This window comes from Artibeus jamaicensis, unplaced genomic scaffold (genome assembly GCF_021234435.1).
Source record: "Artibeus jamaicensis isolate MK-2021 breed Jamaican fruit bat unplaced genomic scaffold, CSHL_Jam_final contig_452, whole genome shotgun sequence".
In the NCBI taxonomy this organism is placed as follows: Eukaryota; Metazoa; Chordata; class Mammalia; order Chiroptera; family Phyllostomidae; genus Artibeus; species Artibeus jamaicensis.
The window spans coordinates 12,456,505-12,480,794 of record NW_026521837.1 but is presented as its reverse complement, the minus strand read 5'-3'; the positions used below and the strand labels follow the sequence as shown (position 1 = coordinate 12,480,794).

Here is a 24,290-nt window from a genome sequence, read left to right as displayed (position 1 = left end):
ATTTTCATCATAGGACAAATGCATACTATTTTCTTTAATTCTTTTAACTCCAAGGTTTAATTTTCCAGTCATGCTAATCACTATGTTGAATTGTAAGCAATGGCTTTCTTAAGTCACAATGAAATGTTTCTTACTTTTCGTCTTTTTCTAAACTAAATAACTTAACAGCATTGGAAATGCAAAAGAGAAATGGGGCATATCACAGCACATACTAGCAATAAATAACTAATGGAGGCAGAGTTATTTATCCAGATAACTCTTTATGGATATGTCACATGGATGTTTCATACACATGCAAATCTCTTCTCCTATGGAGAGCATACTTTCAATATCCAATAAATACAATCAACAATCATAAGTAATCAATAATTACAAGCCAAAGACTGTCTTTAGGAAGGATCAAGTGTAAATAACAAGATTTTGAGTTCAAAACAGCTTTGGACTAGGGGTCTGGATTCTTGTGGACCAATTCTGACTTTCTGTTGGTCACTTAAACAGGATGCTTGGAGCCCTTGCTACCTTCTCCATAAAATAAGGGAATAAGCCTAGGATCTCCAAAAGCTTTTCTTTTTTCTAAAAGTGTATGATTATTTATTTCTCATGAAAATTCTAGCAAAGTAACACATGTATGCATAACCCTAAATATCAGCTTGCCAATATGGTAGTAAGAAAATTTATAGGGATAATTCTACAACATTTGGAGCTTTGTCAAGTTGGGCAGGTTAAGATGCTTTTTGAAACAATAAGAGTCTGTTTATCAACCATTTGTCCATTTTAGTGCCTCACATACATAAATTGTCCAAATCTCGCAAGTTGGGCTCTCAAGGAGTCCACAGAAAACATATACATCTAACAAGGATTTTATTTTAGAAGCAGTTATATAGACTTATTTTTGTTAGTGTCATTTTTAACTTGAAAATATATGTCCATTACAGAAAATCTGAGAAGTACAGAATGGCCAATGAAAAAAATACCTATTAATCTCATCATCTTGTCATCCAAAGATAGCGTTAAAAAAGAGTGATATGTATATGTATACTACTGATATTTTCTATGCATAGATAAGATTTTAAAATAAGAGAGATAAATACCTTTTGACTCAAAACATAATATTGAAATATCCATTTATTACCAAATAGACTTCTACAACATCACTCTTAATGGCTGCCCAGGAGGCAGTCACATGAACGTACATGGTTCCTTTACCATTTTCCTTGTTGAACATTAGAGTTGTCTTTAATTATCTTTACATAAAAATAACTCTGTTGTGGAAAAATGCAGTTGTCTGAGTTTGTATATATTTGAAGGTAACACATGCATGATTATTGCCTAATGAGCAGGTTTCCAGAAAGTAGACGCAAGGCATGTGATGGGCACACAGAAGACTTGCATCACTCGAGTGGCCACACTTTTCTTTACTATCGGGAGGCTTGTGCATATAGTAGTTGTGTCGCGTTCCTCCCGCCAGCAAATAATTTTTGTTATAAGTTGTTTAGTTGCAAAAAAGTCATAGACTCATGTTTTTAAAGTACTAACATATGTCAGAGTAAAATATGTCAGATAATAAAATATGTCAGAGTAATTTCTAAGGTGAGATCTCAGAGGTAAATAAAGAACACAGGATTAGAGTGTAGGTTTTGTAATCTCATCTGTAGTAACATCTCCAGCAAACACCATAATTAGCCTTTATACACAAATAGGTGTTCATTTCAAATGCATCAACTAGTTGCCAGTTCAATCAAATAGCTACTCAGTTAGTGAAAAATCCAGCAACATAAGACTTTGTTTTTTAACCAGGTTGAATGGTTAGTTAATAAAACCCACTAAAACTCCTTAAAAGGTTCTAAAGTTTACATGAGCTAAAGAAAAATAATTAATCATCTGTTATTAAGAAAAGACAGAATGATTTTATTGAGCTCCCATGTTTCAGACCCACCTACAGCCTTGGCATAAGAATGTACACATTTATTATTTGAGATAAGCTGTCAAAAGTAATTTTTGGAGCTTGACTAGGCAAGGGGATGTATTTTGTTTTAAAAAGAACACTGGCCAAGGGAAGGAAAACATAAATTCTATTTACTTTTTTGAGTCGGTGAGTAAATGTTGGTCATTGATTTTATTTATCTCTGTGCTTACATTCTTCAGCTCTGCAATAAAACTGGGAGTGAAATGATGTCCGAGGTCCCTTCTAGCTTTGAATTGTGTAGTTACTGGGGAGATAACTTTCTGCTTCTGTGCCGTGTGTGGTCTGTGTGTCTGTGTGTGCACACACACACACGCTGGATCTACATTTTATTATTTTCCTCCTTCCAGTAAATGGTGGCTGGTCCACCTGGACGGAGTGGTCTGTGTGCAACAGCCGCTGCGGGCGCGGGTACCAGAAACGCACTCGGACCTGCACCAACCCGGCGCCACTCAACGGCGGCGCCTTCTGCGAAGGGCAGAGTGTGCAGAAGATAGCCTGCACCACGTTATGCCCAGGTAAGTAAATCTGCCTCTCATTCCAAAGTCTCCTCCTCTTCTAGAAATATGTCTTAAGGGATACACACAAAGCCTCATCCTTCACCGAATGTGTGATAAACATTATTTAAATTTATCCTATCATTCAGTGAAAACATTGCTGGTAGATCAAATATTTCCCTCCAAAAGAGTGCTTAACTTTATTATCTAGACATGAAAAATAATACAAAGTGGGAGATTAAACATTTATAAATATAATCTTTCTCTATCACTAAACAAAACTGCTGGAGCCAAGATTGCAGGTTCTGTAATTCAAGAGTTTTGAACAACATTGAAAGCCTACATGTTTCAGGAATACCAACCCTTGATGTCCAGAAAGCTATGGACATTAATAGGAGCTGAAATTCAGGCAATGTCTTAGACTGAAATATTAGATATCCGGTGTCGGTTTCTGAGCAAGTGCAAATAAAACATTTGGAAGGAATCAAAAGGAAGCCTCAGCTTGTGACACTTGAGTAACGAATTCTGCAAAATGCAGTGCAGTCAGAGCTTCATTATCTGCCGGTGTCAGTCACCTGTTCTGTGAGTTACTTGCCAACATTGCATCCCTCTGCCTCTGAGCATCTTTCTGTGCTATTTTATATTATAGGCACCTGCTCTCATTCCTGTATAAATTGAAGTTAATATCCACCAAAACCAAAACTCACTTAACTGCCTAATCAATAAATTGGAAATTTGGCAAAGTGGTGCTTGACATGATTCATAAATTTAGTACACTCCATTGAGGTAGCTATTGTATTATCAATTTCATTCTTTAGAAACAGTCTTTTTACTTCCATTTATTTTTTTCTAATTTTTGTCTAGTTTTTTCCTTTAATACAAACTTTCTCAGAGATGGGTTGAAGAAATGAACTGAAAAGAAAAATGTTGTCTCCATTTTATATGTTCATGTTAATTTCCAAATATCAAACAGTATGCGCCCTGGCTGGTGTAGTTCAGTGATAGAGCATGGGCCTGTGAAACAAAGGGTTGCTGGTTCAATTCCCAGTCAGGGCACATGCCTGGGTTGCAGGCCAAGTCCCCAGTAGGGGACATGTGAGAGGCAACCACACATTAATGTTTCTCTCTCACTTTTTCTCCTTCCCTTCCCCTCTCTCTAAAAATAAATAAATAAAATATTTGAAAAAACAGTATGCTACTCTGAACCTTTGAAAGCTTTTATTTATGGAACAAATTTTGACACTTAACTAGGTTTATAATTTTAGTGTTTTATCTGGTACCGTTCTATGTTTTATCTAGTCAGCAACTCCCACAATTGAAAATGCACTGAACATTTTGAGTTGAAACAGATGTGCATGTGTGTGTGTGTGTGTGTGTGTGTGTGTGTGTGTGAGAGAGAGAGAGAGAGAGAGAGAGAGAGATTTGGGATGGGCTAGGTCAAAGCCCTGCCTTTTCTCCAGAGAGCTGGAAGCTGCTTCTGTATAGGCAGCTCTGTGTGATTGAAGTACTAATGCTTCCATCTTTTCTCATGTGCACATGTTTATGTGGCTATACATACTATGCATAATATATTTACACGATAACTTGAATATGATATCATGCAGTAAACTATTAAAGTAATATCATTTCTATCAATAGCAGGCATAGAATGCTATGTACATTAAATGTTTAACAAATTATATTTAACATTATTTACATTGAATTCTAGATAATCATAATTGTTTATGAGTTTTGGGAAAAAAATTTGAGTGTCAATATTTTTATCCTATGAATGTAAAGAACCTTTAAAGAATGTATTTTAAAATATGATCTTAATAAAATTTACCTTACATTTTTTAACTTAGAAATTAAAATTGTTTTTAAATAGAGATATTTCAGCTCATTAGCATTGAAATTACTGCCAAGTCAGCCACCAAAAATAGGAAAAAGGGGAGTCAGTTTTAAATGGCTGAATCACAACAGAAAATTAAAAATGACTAAATATAATTTTCAAATTAAAAATACAAATGTACATACATCATAAAATAATGGAATGGAATCATCAAATAGTAAATGGAAAAGAGTCTTTTCAAGAAGGTGCTGAAGATCTCAGGAAATCGATTAGCCTGGATGAAAAAATAAAATAGAAATAGTGTGTAGGGAACACATAGATGATGGATAGATAAATAAATAGATATTTAGATAAACAGATAGCAGATATAAACAGTAAATGAATGGATAGCAGGCTAGGTGGATGGACGAGTCAGTACCTAGGCAGATTTCTTCTTCCCCAAACTACTACCGTTTTCTCCTTACCCCTGTGTAGGTCTACTTGCACTGCCCATGTGACACTATACGTGAAGGAATTGGGATCCAAAAGGAAGCCCCCTAGTTTTTAATACAAAATCCAAAGGTTTCTCCTTTGACAGAAAAGGGGGCACCACTATGACTTACTTTTATGTCATAGCTGTCAGTGACAACTTTGGCTTCTGTGTGTCCCGCTAAGCTGCCTTGCTTGGTCAGTGAATAAAAAGTCACACACCTCGTAAGGAGAGTTCTCTGGGCCCAGTGGATGTGTGCAGAGCGGGCTCCACTCCCAGCAGTTGACACAAACACAGTACTCCTCCATGGCCCATTTTCTCCATTTGGTTTTGTTTTCATACTTGAGCTCAGCTCTTCGTGTCTCAAGAGACTCCTTGTCCGTGTGACCTGATACTGTTTTTTTTCTGTGGCAGTGGATGGCAGGTGGACATCCTGGAGCAAGTGGTCCACTTGTGGGACTGAGTGCACACACTGGCGCAGGCGGGAGTGCACGGCGCCAGCCCCCAAGAACGGAGGCAAGGACTGCGATGGTCTGGTCTTACAGTCCAAGAACTGCACTGATGGGCTTTGCATGCAGAGTAAGTCTGTTTGAGCCAACATACATGCCAGGGAGACCTGGGATCTAACCATTCGGGATTCTTTGCAGGAAATACTAGAAATTAAAAATTATTTGAACAACCAATAAATGCAATAATATACAAATATTCTAGGTCTCTTTCCAAGTTGAAAAAGGTAAACTCCCAGGAACTGACAGAAATAACTGTCCAGTTAGCAAGTAACACACACAGTATTTGCTTTCCCATGAACAAAGTATGATTTAGTCATCTCCAGTGAGGGGCTATCATTCTTTCCAAACCGGGGAACTGTTTCTCAGCTTTATCAGAGTGCACCAAAGGGCACCCTAATTGCTTTGTGGAGTCACGTGACTTCCAAAAATAAGCCATGCGTTGGTAATTCATGGCTGTTAGCCAACCAAGGCCCATGGGATTATGTAAGATTGACAAGAACAGCAGACACTTCTGCAGATAGACTTACCCAGTCACCAGAGTTTAGTGGGAACATCTTCACAGCTCTTTGAAAATGATTGGTTTTGTTAGAAATTATGTTTATTTAAAGGGAACAATGTTAATTAAATATAAAATTTTTAAATAGGTATACATGATTGGTTCAGGAATATAATGGGTGCTTTAAGCTAAATACTCTTCATTTTTTTCATGGCTTTGTTCTTTGAGTTTTTTTAATGACATGAGATGATTGTTTGATTTCCATACCTACAAATTCTTACCCTTTTGTTAAGGAGCCTTTGATGTACAAAATTTACCATCTCTCTCATGACCGTGAGTTAAGGTACTAAGAATTGTTCTGCAGTCACATCCATGCAGATGACGAGATCTTTGTATCTGAAAGGCAGCTAAATGTTGACATCTCTTATAGCGCGTTACAAATTACTTGCAAATACGGACAACCAAATATATTTGTGTCGAAGCTCTTATGCATAAAATATTTTATTTTTACTATATCTATGAAGATCTGATTACCTTCCAAAGTCTACCCACACAGGGACCTTTAAAAAGAAACTTTACTTAAAATACAAATGAGTAATTATGTTGCTGACACAGAATAAAAATCCAATAGGCATTTTGTTCTTCTGGGCACGGTAGGTTCCATTCTTTGAAAACGGCTGCTGCTGAGTGTAAAAAGCACAGCTTCTGGTTGTGATTTGGAGACGACTGCTGTGCATCTCACTAAGCTTGTCCCTGAAACGCAAGAATGAAAAGAATACAGCTGTTTTACTAACCATTTATTCAGATACAGCATTTGTTCCTCTAGGCATGAATTTGAGTAGGGATTAAAATAAAAACATATGTCACACAAGTTATTCTTTTAACATTTTTATGATGTAGCATTCTTCTTTAATTATTTACAAATTAATTCATGTGATTAAAAACTAGCAAAATTTGAACTTCCTCTCTCTCTCTCCTTCTCTCTCTCTCCCCACTCTCCTCTTCTTCCCTCCCGTGGTCCTGTCTCAGTATTATATTGTTAACTTTGCGTGATTTAATGCCTGCTACTTGCATTAGACTTTACTGATAAGAGTGACTGCACACAAAAAAGTTGAATGCATAAATTCAAAATAGGATTTGGGGGCAGAACGGGAACAAAAAAGAAAGAACAAAAGAAATGTGGTCTGCTTCCAAATCTTGGCTATTATAAATAATGCCACAATGAACACAGGGGTGCATATATTCTTCTGAATTAGTGTTCTGGTTTTCTTTGGACATATCCAGAAGTAGAATTGCTGGGTCATAAGGCAGTTCCATTTGTTGGCTGCATCAGTCTGCATTCCCACCAATAGTGCATGAGGGTTCCCTTTTCAACACATCTTTGCCATTTATCGATGACAACCATTCTGACAGATTTGAGGCCATAGCTCATTGTGATTCTAATTTGCATTTCTCTAATGATTAGTGACAAGTGCCCATCAATAGATGAGTGGATAAAAAAGCTGTGGTACAGTTACACAAGAGAATATTACTTGGCCATAAAAAAGAAGAAAAATCTTACCCTTTGCAACAGCAAGGATGGACCTAGAGAGTATTATGCTCAGTGAAATGAGCCAGTCAGAGAAAGACAAATACCTGTAATCTCACTTATATGTGGAATCTAATGAACAAAATAAACTAACGAAGTGGATACAGACTCATGGATACAGAGAACATACTGACAGCTGTGCGAGGGGAGGCAGCTGGAGGTAGGGTGAGGAGGGTGAAGAGATTAAGCAAAGAAATAAAAGAAAGACTCATGGACACAGACGATAGTGTGGTAATTGCCAGAGGGAAGGGAAGGAAAGAGGTGCAGTAAAATACAGTTAAAAGGGGATAAATGATGAGGGAAGGGGACCTGACTTGGGAGGTAAACATGCAATACAATATACAGATGACGAGTTGTAGAATTGTATACCTGAAATCTATATAATTTTATTAACCAGTGTCACTCCAATAAATTCAATAAATAAATAAATAAAGTAAGTGAAAACAATGAACAAGATGATATACATCAGGTATCATCATATATCAGGGATGATAATGCAAATTAAATTCGTCTGTTAAAGGAAATTCAAAATTGTGGGGGGCAAAACCCAGCTCTATACTGTTTATGAGAGACAAAATGAAATCATAATTATAGAGAAAGATTTAAAGTTAAGAAGAGGAATTTACAATATAGTTTAATCTTTATTTATAATGTTCAATTAATGGCTTCGGATATCTGATTGGGCTATTCTTACTTTAATTCCATTTCTCATTGCGCCTAAGTAACATGTATTTGAGATTGTGTTTGCTTGCAGTTTTAATTTAGATTTTTGCTTTTAAACACTTTAATCATTTTTTAAATGTTTAGTTTTCCATAGATTATTTAATCAAAAGTTTTCTAAATTGTTTACCAAGCTATTAACTGTATGTGTAAGATATCTTAGAAATCCAGGTGCTTCCTCAACAGCAATTTAAATTTTTAAAAGGCTTTGAGGTTTACTTACAAAAATATATAATATTTTAAAGATACAGTAATGCTAAATGTTAGCAATCATGCACTAAAGTGGAATATCTTGTATTTTACTAATGGAGATACAAATGTTTACAATTATTTAGGGAGGGGATGAGACAAAATGAATCAAGAGCTTTAAAAGTGTTCATAGCCTTTGACCCAGTAACCCTGCTTCAGTGAATAAATTCTTAGTAAGTAATATGAATTGCTAACACATACATATGCTAAATGTGTTATATTCTTTGTATTTTACTGTAAAGAAAATGAGAAACCTGAAAGGCCAATAGTAGAGCATTGGTTAAGTAATACTTGCTTCTTCCATAAGGTGTGATGTCATACAGCCACTGAGATATTTATGATGGTTTAACATGAAAAGCAGAATATAGATTTATAGATGCATTTTGCCATAAGTATGTAAAAGTAAGTATTAGGGAAAGATGTATGACATTTATGCATTTATGCTTGTGATATTAAAACTGATTATTTTTCTTTTTCAATATGCATTCTATTCTCCATGTTCATTATTTTTAGCATTTCATTGTATTTATAATTGTAAATAAGTTTTTAATAAAGAGATGTTGAGGATGACCTGGAACAGCTGGATATCTTGTAAGCAGAAGTCTCAGGGTTTGAAGTGTAGCAAAATCACTGATACATTCTGGGAATTTGGTCACAGTTAGATTAGATTGAAATTAGATTACAAAAAAGTATGTGCACAAAATACTTGCATGAAGCCCTACTTGTATAAAACTCTAGGTAGCAAGAGTTACTTATGGCCATTAAATCAAGTGTGTTTATAAAAGGATTTGAAGACATGGGGATTTGGAACTGAATTGTAGTTTTACATGATTTCCCAGTTGCCTATTATATACCTTGCAAACATACTTATCCTCAAACACTTGATAAATTGGGTTTATTATGTGATGCTGTGTAATTTCATTTGTGAAACAATGTCATGGTCTTTAAGCAATTTCAGAAGCTCTACTAAATTTTGTAGGCCATTCATACACATTAATTGATACTGAAGTGTAATGGATATCATGTACCTGTTCCACTGGCTATGTCGTCATTGGCCTGAAAAGTAGTTCTTACACTGGAGACACTGCCTTCAGATTAAGAACTTCCAGGAATCAGTGTTATTTCACCAGAATGCAATTTTAAAGGAGAATTAAAAACCCTCAGACTCACTTAATGTCCCAGAAAGCTGAAAATTTGTGGTTTATAATCACATTGTTAATTTTAAAAAAAGATTTAAAAACTGGAGTCCTTTAGTATGCTGAAGGTATGTATGTATGACTTGGAGTGTTTTCCACTGTCGAAAGTAACTGAACACACATGTCTGATATGAGAAACTTCACATTAGTAACAGATGAGACTGTACTTTGTAATACTACAGAATAATGTATCTTACTCAGGAGGCAGTAATGGAAGGCCCATTGCACTCTGTACCCACTGGGTTTCTTTATATCATTCCCTAATTTATATGAAAGTAGCCTCTGGTTTTGCTATATAGTTTTGAAATAGGATTTACTTGAAATGGCTATGTTGAGAGAGAGAGAGAGAGAACACTAGACACAGAAAAAAAATACAGAAGAAGAAAGAAGCACTTAGGACAATCTCCAAAAATGCTAAGCCAATAAGCATATTTACCTTTTTACCTTTTATGTTGAAATACAATTGTATTACCAAGACCTGACAACTTTGAACTTTTATGATTTCTATAATGAATATGTAGTAAGATCTATTTTGTCATGGTTGGCATGTAATGGTTTAGTCCATGCTTACTTTTTTCTTTTCAAAACAGCAATCCAAGGACTATATATGTGGCTTAGTCCAGAAATGGTGCTTTACATATATTTATGAATACACTCAATTAGATTATTATATTACTGCCTCTGTGCCTACGGACTTCAGTTTTTAATCCTATTTGGAAGCAATGCCATCCCACGTAGGGATATGTACCAGTTCAAATCTGAATTTAGAATTACTCTTTCTTGCTGAAGAAGGTTTATGCCACAGTAGACAAATTAAAAACTGCAATTTACAAACAAGAGCTGCCTGGAATTGTGTCTGCATCAGTGAACTTCCTGACTTCGGGAAATTAAAATGTTATGCAGCCTGCAAATTTAGCGCTTTCTACTCATTAAAAAATTTACATGTCACACAGCTCTTAATTCTCACATATAGAGGAAGTGGTGGGGCTCTGTGTATAAATTGTGGTGCACACCAGGCCTCTGGGAACCCCAGGTGCATTTAATGTGAGGAAATAATTTACTTTACAAATAATCTTTTCTTGACTTTAGAATGATGTGTTTATGACCGCCATAATAGGCATTTGAGAAGGTGCTAGTCAGTTTCCAGTGAAATTCTTGTCAGCACAGCAATTTGATAGGGAATGCATAATCGTGAGTGTCAGACAGTGAGTGCTCTTATCTACAGTCTGGAAGCTGATGTCATAGCCGGGCTGGTACAGTCCTTGATAGGCGTAGCGTCCCAGCTGGCAAATAAATATTCTATATGTGGACTGGCAACCCAACACAGTGTTCTGATGTCTTCAGTGTGGTAAATGTGGTTTGCTTTTGCTTTTGTCCTCACTGGCAAACCATTTTCCTACTTTTGAAAGCAGGGATATGGTTAGAAACTGTAGCGCACAGAAACCCGCTGAACACCCTATGGAGCCCCACACACGTTCGTGTGAGAGGGAAATGCGAGGTCTTCAGCTTCTGTGGTGGAAAGGAACCTCCTAGGGATTCAGGAAAGGTGCCACCTTTTGCAGCCACAGTGGAGTGTGGCATTCTTCAAGTCGCATGGGTGCAGGGCCACAGCTTTCAGTGACCTTTTCTTTTTTGACTAAAAATCCAGCAGATGTGGTAATGTGTGCTAGAAGTCTGCCTTTTCAGGACTCTTGTCATTTTTCTACCAGATGCCTTTACTGCCATGGATTATAATATCATTGCCTTTAGATTTAACAGTTCATTATTCTTCTTAAGGAACATTGATGGGGATAGATTCTACTTCATTAAAAACACGTGGATAGCAGAACTGTGGGTTTGATGTTACCCTAGTGTTGAGCTAAATTTCAGACATTTGTTCTATACCTACTATGAATCACAAGATAAGACTTTTGCATCCTGAGAGGTTGATTCCTAGCTATCCGTTCTCAGAGGGCATAGTTGCAACTGTCAGGAAAGCGTCTGTGGACCAGGCTGGTGGGAACAGCCTGCTCCCTTGTGCAGGCTGGAGCGGAAGTTTGGTACAACCGCAACTCAGCAACCGACATCAGTGATAAGCAAATGCTCTTTTCAATTTTTGTTGGCATGTCCTAGAATTTATGTATTCATTTATTTGGAGATCCTTAAACCCCTGTCAATAAATAAACCCTCAGAAGAGTGGTAAACTATAATAAATGACCTGAGTGTCTTGGACAGACCTGACCTTTGACATCATTAGTGAAGGCCTGATGGGCTGGCTCGATACAAACTGACGTAAAAGGGAAAAACAAAACCTGGACATGTGTACACTGAATGGCCCTTGAGGTTTTTAATAAGAACACTTGCATCATAAAAATGTAATCTGGGTGAGAAAAACCACATATTTGGACTTTGGATATAGTCACCACTGGCAAACAGACCAAGCAGCCAGATTGAGGAAAGGAAAAAAGTTCACCAAGAACAGAGATTCTTTTAATGCTGAGATCACAAAAATGAGGACATCTTTTGAAGTCATATACTCTACTGTAGATAGATAAATATGACTTTTATTTAACCCAAAATTTAATGATTTAAAAATATACAGAACAAGCTCTCATAAACTATAATTGAGTTACATTCATAATTTACATTCTGACCCCATATAAGATATGAATTAGCATCTATTTTTTCACTTCTCATAATGTTATAAAATCTACTCACACGTATTAAGGTTATAGAAGAAGCTTCATATTGAAATTTAATGAGTAAATCTTGAAGGCAAATAAGAACACTTTATAAAATTCCACCCATGTTCCTTTGGCTAGGAATTTGATGATTAATCTAAAGCAAGTTAGAATTCTCAGCTTTAGGGGACATAAAAGTTGTATTACATGTATTTTAGTGTAAAGGAATTGCATATATAGTTTGAATTTTATTCACTTTCTACCCAGTGAACGGACTTTAGACCCTGGCATAAATTGCTTCTGACTTCCATCTATTGTATTATGTTAGATGTAGCCAAGCTGAAGCAAAATTGACCTGAGTTTAATTCAATAAAACTAAAAAAAATACAAAAAAATCCATACACACAGAACTTTTAATAATCTCCTAATAATAGCTCTGTCTTGTAAAGGAATAAACTGAGGTGTAAAATTCAAACAGCCTATGCAGTGCCCACAGGAAGTTTGTGTAAAAGCCAACGTATAAACCCAAATCAAATCTGTCTCATTTTGAAACACATCTTTTTTCATGTGGGTTCTTAGATGGTAAAAGCAACTGGCTATCAGCTTTTTTTTTGCTTTAAAATTGTGTTTCTTCTGATGGGTAATGTCCCTCCAATTATTGATGTTTATTCTTTTTTCCTATAGGTACCACTTAAGGAAAGTAATATTTCTCTCTTAAATATGTATTTATTGCAGGGTTTTATGCCAAATACAATGCTATGATCACACATTAACAGCTACATTATTCTAGTGTGGCTCTCCAGTTACATTAGAACAGAAATATTCAAGTTTAGTGCACCTCTTCCCTTGCCCCATGATTAAAACAAAAGACACTGTTTGGAGGTTGTTTAAAGGTGAAAACCTCTGTATTATGTTTTAGCATTATTTCACTCAATCACTGAAATGCAGCTGTAGGCCATAAACATCTCAAGCTCCTTTCTGTTATGTCCTTGTCTCTCTTCATTTATATTCTCTAGTTAAAGCCCAGACAACACTTTAAAAAAGGCTGTTGGGGCTTATCTTAGGAGGCGGGCACCCGTCTTTACTGTTTCAACAGCTTTGTGATGTTAGGCAAGTAAGTTCCTTTGCCACTCTGTGCTGCTGCTCCTCAGTCTGCAGATAAAAGGGGTTATGGTGGTGATGTAGGATACAGGGGGGAGCAAACTCCAAATGCGTCCCAGGGCTAAGACAAAAAACATTGATACAGGACAGAGACCTTGTTCTAAGACCAGTTGTTCCCACTTTCTGGAAAAGCACCAAATCATGGTGAATTGTGAATGCACCTGCACAGAAGATGCTACACGACTCCTGCTTCACTATAATAGAATTATAATGAATTAACATTATGGGACCCTTTTCTCTGGTGGCCAAAGAAAATCATAAGACCACATGCGCAGTAGCTTTAAAGTAATATAACTACTTGTACATGTGCAATGAAACTCCAAGGAAACTTGCCAGGAATATTTGCTCTCTAAGAACAGAATCCCTCTAGCCCCTGAGGTCAATCTCTGCTCAGAGCTGACCTGCTTCCATGTTCTGTGGAGTGTACTGTTGCTTAAGAAACCTGCTCTCTCTCTTTCTACTATAAACTCTCTGTGTTCGGTTCAGTTCATTGTCTGCGATCACCAAGAACCTAGTTACCTGTGCCCGCCTGCAACAGTCTGAAATTCTAATCCCTGACTTCTTTTTTGTAATAATATTTTTAAAGATTTTATTTATTTATTTTTAGAGATATGGGAAGGGAGGGAGAAAGAAGAGAGAAACATTGATGCATGAGAGACACATTGACTGGTCGTCTCTCACACACCCCAATCAGGGACCTGGCCTGCAACCCAGGCACATGCCCTGACTGAGATATGAACCGGTGACCCTTTGGTTTGCAGTCTGGTACTCAATCTACTGAGCCACACCAGCCAGCGCTAATCCCTGATTTATTTTAACTCCAACAGCGTTAAATCAGGAGGAGGTTTATGTATAATGAGGACATAGACCAGTTTTGAGAAATTTAAACCTGCCTAGTGATGTTCAGAAGTTCTGACATTTCTCATATCAATAGACTTGCTTGATAATTTTTCTATTAAAATATTATCTATGGCTTAAAACAATTTAAGTACCTTTTTTAAAAAATTAATTCAGAGCCTTGGCTGGTGTGGCTTAGTGGGTTGAGCACCAGCCTGTGAACCAGAGGGTCACTGGTTGGATTCCTAGTCAGGGCACATGCCTGGGTTGCAGGCCAGGCTGGGCTCCCAGTGGAGGGCATGTGAGAGGCAACCACACATTGATGTTTCCCTCTCTCCTGCCCTTCCCCTCTCTCTAAAAATATTTTTTTTAAAAAATTGATCATAGAATGATGATCATTTTTTGGCTATTACCTATCCATAAAGCAACAGCAGAAAAGGAATTTTCTTCTAAGACCAGAACAATCAAGCCAGTTGCAGTTTATTGGGGAAATTAAGACTTACACATGGTTTCTGGCAATGTTTCTAAGCTTTCCTAACTATAAACCCACCAAATAGGCTATGTTTGGGCACAGATTGCATGATTATGGGCCATAGACTTAAGAATGACTTGTTATTTACTACAGTATAAAACCCAAAAAACTCTCTTTTTTTTTTTCTTAACCCTACTTGGGCATGGACCCCCATCATTTATAATAGTGGGACATCAGCTGAAAAATAGGGGCAACTCAACCTCTAATCTAAAGAGTGACCTTGTGAAAATTAGAAAAAGTCACCCTTTCCTCCTGTCACTCTGCCACCATCAGCCACATAACTGTTATGCCAACAATCCAGATCTACAGTGAACATAAGTGTGAATGGAGACCCCAGAGATGGATGTTGTAAACTCTCACTTCCCGGGCTTCACTGCCGGGAGGGTGAAATCAAATTTTAGTCTCAACATTTTTGCTAACTTTAACATATCACTTCTTAACTTTGGGATGTAGTTTCCTCACCTGGAAAAGGCTGGACTAGATCACCTCTTTAAAAGATGTCTTGAGCAATAATAAAAGGTTTTTTGGCACAAGGAGCATTTCAGTCACTGTGTAAGATAGCCTGCTTGCTAGAGTTTTCAAACTGTTCATGTTTGCACTTAGTTTTTCTCCACAGTGAAACTTCTTCCAATCCCTATTCTTTCAAGTCAGGAAAATTTCTCTAGTGAAAAATATATGTTATTTAAAATAAAAAAAAACCTGAAATTATAAAAAAAACAAAACCAAACCAGGAGATCATAGGGCATGAGCATGCCCCATAGCAGAAACACGTCTCTGGGATGGCTAGCCCTAGCTGCAGCTGCTGAGGCCACCACAACCAATGGGAGAAGTACTACATCCTTCTCAGAGCCCAGTGCTGTCGGTCCAACAAAACAAAGCTGCATTAGTTCCAGACCATTGTTTCATGGCAAATCTATCCCTCCCATTTCTAGATATTTAGTAAAGTTACTAAAGTTTAGTAACTCTGGACATTTGGTAACTCACTCACGAAATGCCACAAACAACCCTCTGATCATTATGGCACCCAAAGATCACATCCCCTGCTCCATTTCCAAAGACTCCCTTTAGAAGTGGCACCAACTCTGGTTGAGAAAACATTTTAGCATTGACTTGCACTCTGGTCTTGGAAATTTGCTTCTGAAACACGCCACTATATCTTTGCCAGAAGCCACAACGGGCAGGCATAAACCTCTCTAAAAGAAGAGGGTGCAAAAGTATGCAGTGCTTGGAAAAGTACATTGCTCCTGGTTTCTCAGAAAAACTGGGCTTCTCATCTCTGTAATTACTAAGGAAACTGAAATTCAAACAAATTTCCTAAGCTCACTCATTACATAATAAGTTGCCTTGACTCTACAAATAAAATCTATTAAGAACCTAGCATCTCGATGTAGTTATGGTGTGCATCATAATGACATTGAGATGGCTGTCATTTATTGATGGCTTGCTCTGTACCAGCATTTTATACACCTCATTTCTCCTTTCCACAACTACATAGAAGTGATTATCCCCAAATTCTTACACGGATGAGAGAGCTGCTGCCCCAGGAAGGGCAGTAGTTCAGCCAAGCTCTCATGGATAAGGAATGGGCAGCAGGAGGGTTCAAATTAAAGTTCCCAAGACTAAAAAACTCAATTTTACTGCCTGGGCCAACAGCCACAGTATTTTTCACATCAGCCTTACTTTCAAGTAGTAGGAAAAGCAACTGAAATCCCGACTTATAAACCAAGCTATTGATAGTGATACTAAAAACAGTTCTTTTGTATTGTGTTCTACCAGAAATATTATTTTTCTTTATTGCAAAGACTACTCTTAGCAGAGTTACTTCATTTGCAGAAGAAAATGTCCCCTGTTGTTCCATGAGAGACAGATCATGTGGAGAAGTGTGAAAACAAACTCCAGAAAGTGATTCCATTTCCCTCATTTCGGGGATGGAACAGTGATCCCCCTCTTTTCTGATTCCCAGCCTCCTAAGTGATGTTTTAGTTGTATAGTTGCAGAAGTGTTTTGAAAAGGATGGAAAAAGTTTTACAGAGTTGCCTTCCAAAACTCTTAATCAGTGTTTCCATAACAGAGTAAATTGGGGTGTTGAACCACTGGTGAGTATGTTGAATACTGATCTGTTAAATTTTCCCATGTAGGAAAACAACCAATTGTCTAGATTGGTCCTAATTGGCTGGGAGATATAACTATTAGTGAGACTTTTATTCTTCTATTTTATCTTCCAGCAACTTCAAACGCAAACACTTCATCAAATATATTGATATACCTATTGACAGACATCTCCCAAGCCATGTGTTGTGGAAGCTATCACCGAATGCTGTCACTTTGCTGTCTGTTATCTCTGGAAAAACCAAAACGATCTTTTCTGCACTTCATTTAGAACATACTTGAAATGCCTCTTCATGAGCCACCAGGCCTACGGGGCCTTCTACTGCTCCCCTGCCCCCGAAGTGTCCCTTTTTCCTCTCACTCTCTGCCTCTAACCGAGGTCAGGATTTTAGCATTTATCCTCCCTCCTCAGCTTTTACCTGGCTCGTTCTCTTTCATTGTTCAGCTTTCAGCTCAGACTTCATCTCAACAGAAAATTGTTTCCTGATTTCCTAAGTTTGTTATCCTTTTACTTCCAATCACATTACATTCTTTTGTTCTATTTTTAAAAAGACTTTTTCAGCATTTGAAATGACCTTATTTATGTCTTGTTTGTTTTCAATTAAGCTAGAATGAAAACAGGAATTTTCCCATCTGATTTGCCATCAGTACCCCTGTGGCTAATATTGAACCCAGCATATATTAAAGTTCAAAAGTATTTCTTAGATAAATAAATGAATGAATGAATGAATGAATTCCAATTCTGTGCCTGCAATAAAATATAAGCCTCAGATAAGTACAACAAATCACAAAAATATTTGAGTTGTCCAGATCACATAAATATGGGAAAGTTATAAAATGTCTTTTTATTATTTCCTGGTCCGCTTATCAAGAACATGGATTTTATTGGGAAGCAGCGATCAGAGCCTAGGAAAATCCGGAACTGCTTCACAGGGAGAAATTTCAGCCCATGCTCTGTCTCTCTGGGGATCATTTCTCCCTTTATAAGCTCCAGCTCTTCTGCTTACTCCACAGGCACTGGCTGATTCTTATCGAACTGTTCATGGTGAACATCAGATCATCACCAAATATCCTATTTTACACTAATTCCCAGACCCTCTCACCTGCCAAAAACAAATCTTTTGGCATCCCTCTTCAACATCGACCCTACCAAAATGTCGACATCCGTGATCCGGTCTCCTCTCCTAGCAATGAGCTTGTACCGTCTTAAGTCTTTGGGTTTCAAAACGAAATAACCTTTTCTCTAGTGCCTATATATGTCCCAGGTGTTCTATTATTGAGTTCACAGAATACAAATGGAAAAAGGTTATTACCAGACAGAAGTGTTTAAAATGAAAATCAAACCTAATACATGGACTCAGACACCTGGAATAAGGAATATAATATTTATAAAATGGAGTGGAAGCTGCAATCATCACTCTAAAATAAAGCATTAAATATTAATTCAGAGCAAACCTGGCTGTGCTGCAGCAAACCTCCCTTTCATTAAGGCAGCACTGCATGTTTCTCCAGAATTAGTTCCCCAAATAGGTAAAGAGCTTGTAAGAACAGAGTGTTCTGCAAACTACACATAAAATCTACCTGAGGCACGATTTAGATTTACCTTTAGAATTAAAGCATTACACACATTTAATTTTAAAGCAATTAACTGTGATTCTTGTAGAGTTTCTACATTTTTGCCCTTAGGTTTCACTAGGAAAGTATAATTCACATGCTTCTAATTCATCTTCATTCAATTAACTCATTATGACAGCATATTAAATATTAGGAAACTGTGCCAATCATAAGTTGTACTTTAAAAATCTTCATAGATGTTTTTATGTCAAAGTTTTGTGTTTCACATTTTTTAAATCTTTTCTCCTAATTGTCTACTTCACATTGATATTTAATTAATTATTATTATTACTCTTATTTCCATTTCCTACCTTGGAATATACTAAAAAGACAGAAAAATAAAATTGCTTGGTTTTTTCTGCATTTACTGTTGAGATGAGGTTTTTATTTTGCCCAATTTACACCATTTCTCTGAAGACCCAAAATAAATAACCTTATAACCTCTAGATTCTATTGACTTTTGAATGATTTCAAATAAAAAGCATCCAATTCCACTGCACTGACAAAGCACCCAGTCCCTGGCAAAACCAGTAGGATTCCTATTAAGCCAAGGGGGTAGGAAACAGCAAAAAATCCAAAAAGTGAGTCTGAAATGGAGCCAGGAGAGGTGGTGCTAGCTCAGTTCCGTAAATGGGTTTTTAACCTTTGACCAGTGTAGACAGGTCTCTTTTAGTTCTATTAGGCCAAGAGCAAGCTGTTATGATTTAATAAAAAAGAAAAAAACTGTTTAGAGCCTTACTGAATATGTCTTGGGAATTAAAGCATATGGCAGGGATAAGGAAAAAAGATTTTCCTTATGCTAATGACCCATGATGTCTGAAATAAATTAAATCCATTAGAGTTTATGCTCAATAAAAGAAAGACTTTAAGCACTCCAAAGTTAGTGACTCGAGACCAGTTTTTGCTCTGAAACTCAATCTGCCTCGTCATTAATTCTCACCGAGACTCCGGAGCGGACAGCAGATGCAAAATCATAATTCTATACTGAACCGGAATTTTAAAGGACCACAGGATTCTTTTCCTTTTCTTTTAATTAAACATTTTCCATGCTTCTCATTTTGTTTCCTCATTAATTTGATTTTGTTCCTATTTTTGCTTCATTTTTTTGTTTCTTTTCAAGGTTTCATTTATCCTATTTCAACTGAACAGAGAACCCAGAATGAATATGGATTTTCTTGTAAGTTTGATGTTTGGTTTTTATGTTGCTGAATAATCTTTTAACGATATTGCCCCTGGTTCAAGTTTACCTTTCTTTAGAACACAGATGTGCACACAGGAAATAGGCATCTAATATATTTTAACATGAAAAACAAATTAGATTTTCACTGCTGAAGAGAAGAAAGGGTCATTTCATGCCTCTGCCTACTATTCCAAGCTTGAGTCCCAGTAGCTGACAAAACACGTCCTAAAATATGCTGATGTGAATGAACAAAGGCCAGGATTCAAACGCTAAAAAATAACAGGTTGAGAAAACGCAGATCGATTGAGTTAGGAAACATGAATGTCAAATAAGTAATTAGAGCCTGGCAAAATAAAACGTTAAGGATTTTGCTACTCTGTTCTGAGCAGAGTTCAGAAGACTGTGGCAGGGCGGTGGACAGAACCCAGCAGAACAGCGACCTCCGCCCACGCTTTGGGAGCAGTGCTGGCACAGCCACGGGCGTTTGGGACGTCCCTGGCTTCTGAAGATATCTGTGAATGTTGACTGCATTGCTAGGAAGGCAGATATTCTGGAAACTTTGGGAAAGACAGTGGTTTAGAAGAAAAAATAATCCTTTCACCCACAGTACATTTAAACATGAAATTTTAAAAGAGATGTAGTAATTGCCAACAGGGAATTTCTCTACACAGTCAATGCATCAAAGAAACCATGGTCTGAGAGGGTAGGTGATTCCATGAGCCACTTGCAACTTAAAGGAGTCACTTCAACATATACACCTTGTGGCTGTGAATCTTAGGATAAAATAGTGGTTCCTTGACTCTTGGAAGGTCAGAGAACCTATAAAGCTGAAAATTCTCCCTGCCAAAATGCACATACAGATAAAATTGGCCATAAGAACGCTACTGTTGAGCACCTGAAGCATCTATTTAATCACCTCTTTTACAGTGAGCCAAGAAGCTTCAATTAACTTTGTTGAAAATTTTTGTGGGTCACAGAAAACTAAAAACAGAGACTTAAACATGTCTAAGGAATTCAGGAAAGACTTTTTTGTTTTGTTTTGTTTTATCTGTTAGCTTCTGTCACCTTTTGCAGTTGGATCAGAGCATGTCCTATGCCACCGGGGCAACATGCAACATCCCCAGAAATGTTGGTCTCTCTCTACCTGAAAACAGACTCCCACCATCTGACCACACACTGCGTTGGTCAAATGCTTACTTGCTTTAAGGGGTAGTCCAAGCTTTCTGATCACTGAACCAGGTCTTTATCTTACTCAGTACACAGTAGAGCCACTTTTTGTTACAGTAATGAGTAGCTCAAATATAAATCTCGCACAAGAGACCGTGAGAAAGAAGCTCGGGGTTCTCACAGGTAATAGTGGGTCTGTACGAAAGCCTGGAGTGACCAGTGTTAACCTGTGCTCCTCAGATCTGGGACTTCTGAAAGCCCACCTTTCAGACCCAACGTGTTTGCTCCTCACATTTGCTTTGCTCAGATGCCCCATTCCCACCTACCCACATCCACTGATTTAAGGGAAAGTGAGCAGAGTACTGTGGAAAGTAATTTTATGACTTGGAAGGGTACTAGGAAAATATTCCAGTTTGATAAATATTCAAGTTCAGAACATGGCAGATAGTTCTAGCAGAGTGTTTATGTTCATGTTTTTAAAGAACTATCAGTAAATTCAAAGCCACCTTCCAAGCTTTCCACCTGAAATTAGTAATAAGCTTTTCTCTCCTGTGGGTCAGGATGGTTCTAGCTCCAGTTTCTTTTGAAGCCTCGTAATAAATCATCTGTTTTGGTGCCTCGTAACACATCATCTGTTATGCTGCCTGATTTAAGATAGATGAGTGGGTGGATAGATGTAGAGTGAGAAAGGAAAAGATATCAGAGATAATTTTCTGCTAAAAAGCTATGGTTGTTTTATATAGCTTTTGGAATAGATTTAAAATTAACCTATAAAAAAGGCAGTAAATGTCTGAAAAAATTATAGTAATATGTATGTCTACTACGGGAAATTTCTCTAACCGGTTGGTCCAATATTTCCTTCTCCCATTTAGCTGCTCCTGATTCAGATGACATTGCTCTGTATGTTGGCGTTGTGATTGCTGTCATTGTTTGCCTGGCCATCTCTGTAGTTGTGGCCCTGTTTGTGTACCGGAAGAATCATCGTGACTTTGAGTCTGATATTATTGACTCATCAGCTCTCAATGGAGGTTTCCAGCCTGTGAACATCAAGGCAGCAAGACAAGGTCAGCCGCTGTTGCACTCCATACCTGCAACTTACGCAAATAAGTAGCCTCTCTGGGTAGCTTTAGCCTCAGGGAAATCCTCCAGTGTGGCTAGACCATACGCTCCACGAAGACAGGGGTTTTGCTCTGTTTTGTTAATTACCATACTAGCTTCATTCACATAACAAGTTAGAGTGGACAAGGTGCATGATGTTTTTGACTCTTGAACAGTTTTCTCTGTCATACTTTTAACTTTGATTTGAAAAGAGAATATGGACTGGTTGACTGATTCTTGAATCTCTTTTTTCCCTCTCTTTTGACAAGACATCTTGTATTGCTATGAATACAGTGGCCTAAAGATGAACCAAAATCCAGTATAGACAAGGGAAACTATTCCTCATAGTCACCTAGTGGGGATCACTATCTAAGAGTCTCATCTGTTGAAATAACTAAATACTTAAGAGCAATGAGTAGACTTCAAGGCAGAATACAGAACCTATCTATTTGTAGCCAGTAATATAGTGGACCTCAGTGATCCAGTTGCCCTGTTTTCCACAAAACTGTAGTATCTGTGCATCTCTAACATTTGCTAAGTTTCATTGCATTTGACTCAGAAAGTGTTGGGGGTGAGGGACTAATGTAAGTTGACTGAGTGAAGAATCCAAGTAGACTTCCTTTCTTTCTGACCCAGATATCCTGGCAGTACCTCCAGACCTCACGTCAGCAGCAGCCATGTACAGGGGGCCCGTCTATGCCTTGCATGATGTCTCGGACAAAATTCCCATGACCAACTCTCCGATTCTGGATCCACTGCCTAACCTGAAAATCAAAGTGTACAACACGTCAGGGGCTGTCACCCCCCAAGATGATCTCTCTGAGTTTGCATCAAAGCTGTCCCCTCAGATGACTCAGTCCTTGTTGGAGAACGAGGCCCTCAACCTGAAGAGCCAGAGTCTGGCAAGGCAGACTGATCCATCCTGTACCGCATTTGGCACCTTCAACTCACTCGGGGGTCATCTTATCGTTCCCAATTCAGGTAATTCCTAAACAGTTAAATGGCAAAGACAGGGCTTTACAATGTATTTTTGTACAAAATCTGCTTTTGTTCATTTTTATTAGGCTTGAAAAGCTAAATGCAGCCTATCAAACCCAGATCTGCTTTCAATGTAAATCTACATTACTTTAGACAAAATCAGCAAAACCATTCATCTTCTCCCAACCAGTTCTGAAAACACTTCCTCTATGTATATTATACGTGCAACTTGCTGCCAAGGTGTAATTTAGAACTGCCTTTGACCTCCTTCTTAACAGAGCTTCACAAGGCACGTCAAGCCAGAAGCCCTCACTGTTGTCATCGCACTTTAAAAGGACAAATTAATTAGGAAATATATCCGTTGGTTCAGTTCCAATTCACTATAGGAAGCAATACTTCAGAATACTAATTTTTAGATGACCAGAGGACATCATAATAGACATCAAATCTTTATTTATTAACTCTTTATTACAGTCTTTAGCCTCAAGGTTTTATAGGATGCTCACTCCTGTTTCTGATAGAACTATGTGGAATCATAGTTTCATCATGTGGCATTTCATAGTGTTACTTAGTTTTTATTATTGAGTTATCTGCCTCCATAAAATAAGCCTCATAAAGTCTTAAATGGCGGATTTCAGTCAGTGACTGACAGTATTTATGAAATTTTGGTATTCATTAATCAGTAGTAGTAATGGGTTTGGAACTCCCAGGAGGTTAATGGATTGCTCTGTGAATCAGCAACCTTAGCTCTTTTGGACAAGATTGAGTGTTTTGCAAATACAGCAATAAGAAACAATTTGGTTGACCTGAGGTGTTCATGTAACATAAGAAAAGAATATAATACGTCAACAGCCATACAGCCAATGTACAGAACCAATTAGTCTTCAGGGGCAAATGCGAACTTATCTCTGATTCTTTCTCTATTCAGTCTCCCATCTCATGCCCTGGCAATTTTTCACCCCGTATCTTTAAAAGTACATTTTAATTCATTGAAATACTTAGTAGAATATTATTTTCATACATTTTACATAGTTGTGATCATACATTATATAAAATGCTTTTTCATCTTTTTTTGTTAATTCTTGTGCTCTTGCATGCACTTTAAAAATCATGGCTTTTAATTTATTTTTAATAGTATGTCAAATGAATAAGTCAAAATATGTTCTGTTATTCTTCATTGTTTAAACACTGTATTATTTGCAAGACAATTTTTAAATCATATTCACTGAATTCTACCTTTCTTTCCCATTGCTACAGCTGTCATTTTTTTCATAGATTAATTATTATAAAAGCTTGTCAAGTGGATAGGAGAGAACTCGCATGTATTAAACATTTTCTATGTTCTAGACAATGGTGATTTACATACATTATTTTATTTAATAGAGTAACAGTAGTTACCTAAAATGTGCCAGGGCTTATTCTTATTACTTTATATC

The 24,290-nt window shown here is 37.3% G+C and overlaps 1 protein-coding gene across 3 annotated transcripts in view; it reads left to right on the top strand.

Annotated features, from left to right (window-relative positions):
* The window catches only part of UNC5C (unc-5 netrin receptor C), a 358,323-nt gene that overhangs the window by 290,313 nt on the left and 43,720 nt on the right, over window positions 1-24,290 (top strand). For 2 of the 3 annotated variants that reach the window (XM_037140173.2, XM_037140192.2), the window contains exons 6-10: window positions 2,314-2,481; window positions 5,175-5,339; window positions 19,552-19,608; window positions 21,651-21,842; window positions 22,513-22,857. In XM_037140173.2, coding sequence (XP_036996068.1) covers window positions 2,314-2,481; window positions 5,175-5,339; window positions 19,552-19,608; window positions 21,651-21,842; window positions 22,513-22,857 — 927 coding nt within the window. The remainder of the gene's footprint in view (window positions 1-2,313; window positions 2,482-5,174; window positions 5,340-19,551; window positions 19,609-21,650; window positions 21,843-22,512; window positions 22,858-24,290) is intronic. The other variant, XM_037140183.2, reaches the window with a different exon arrangement.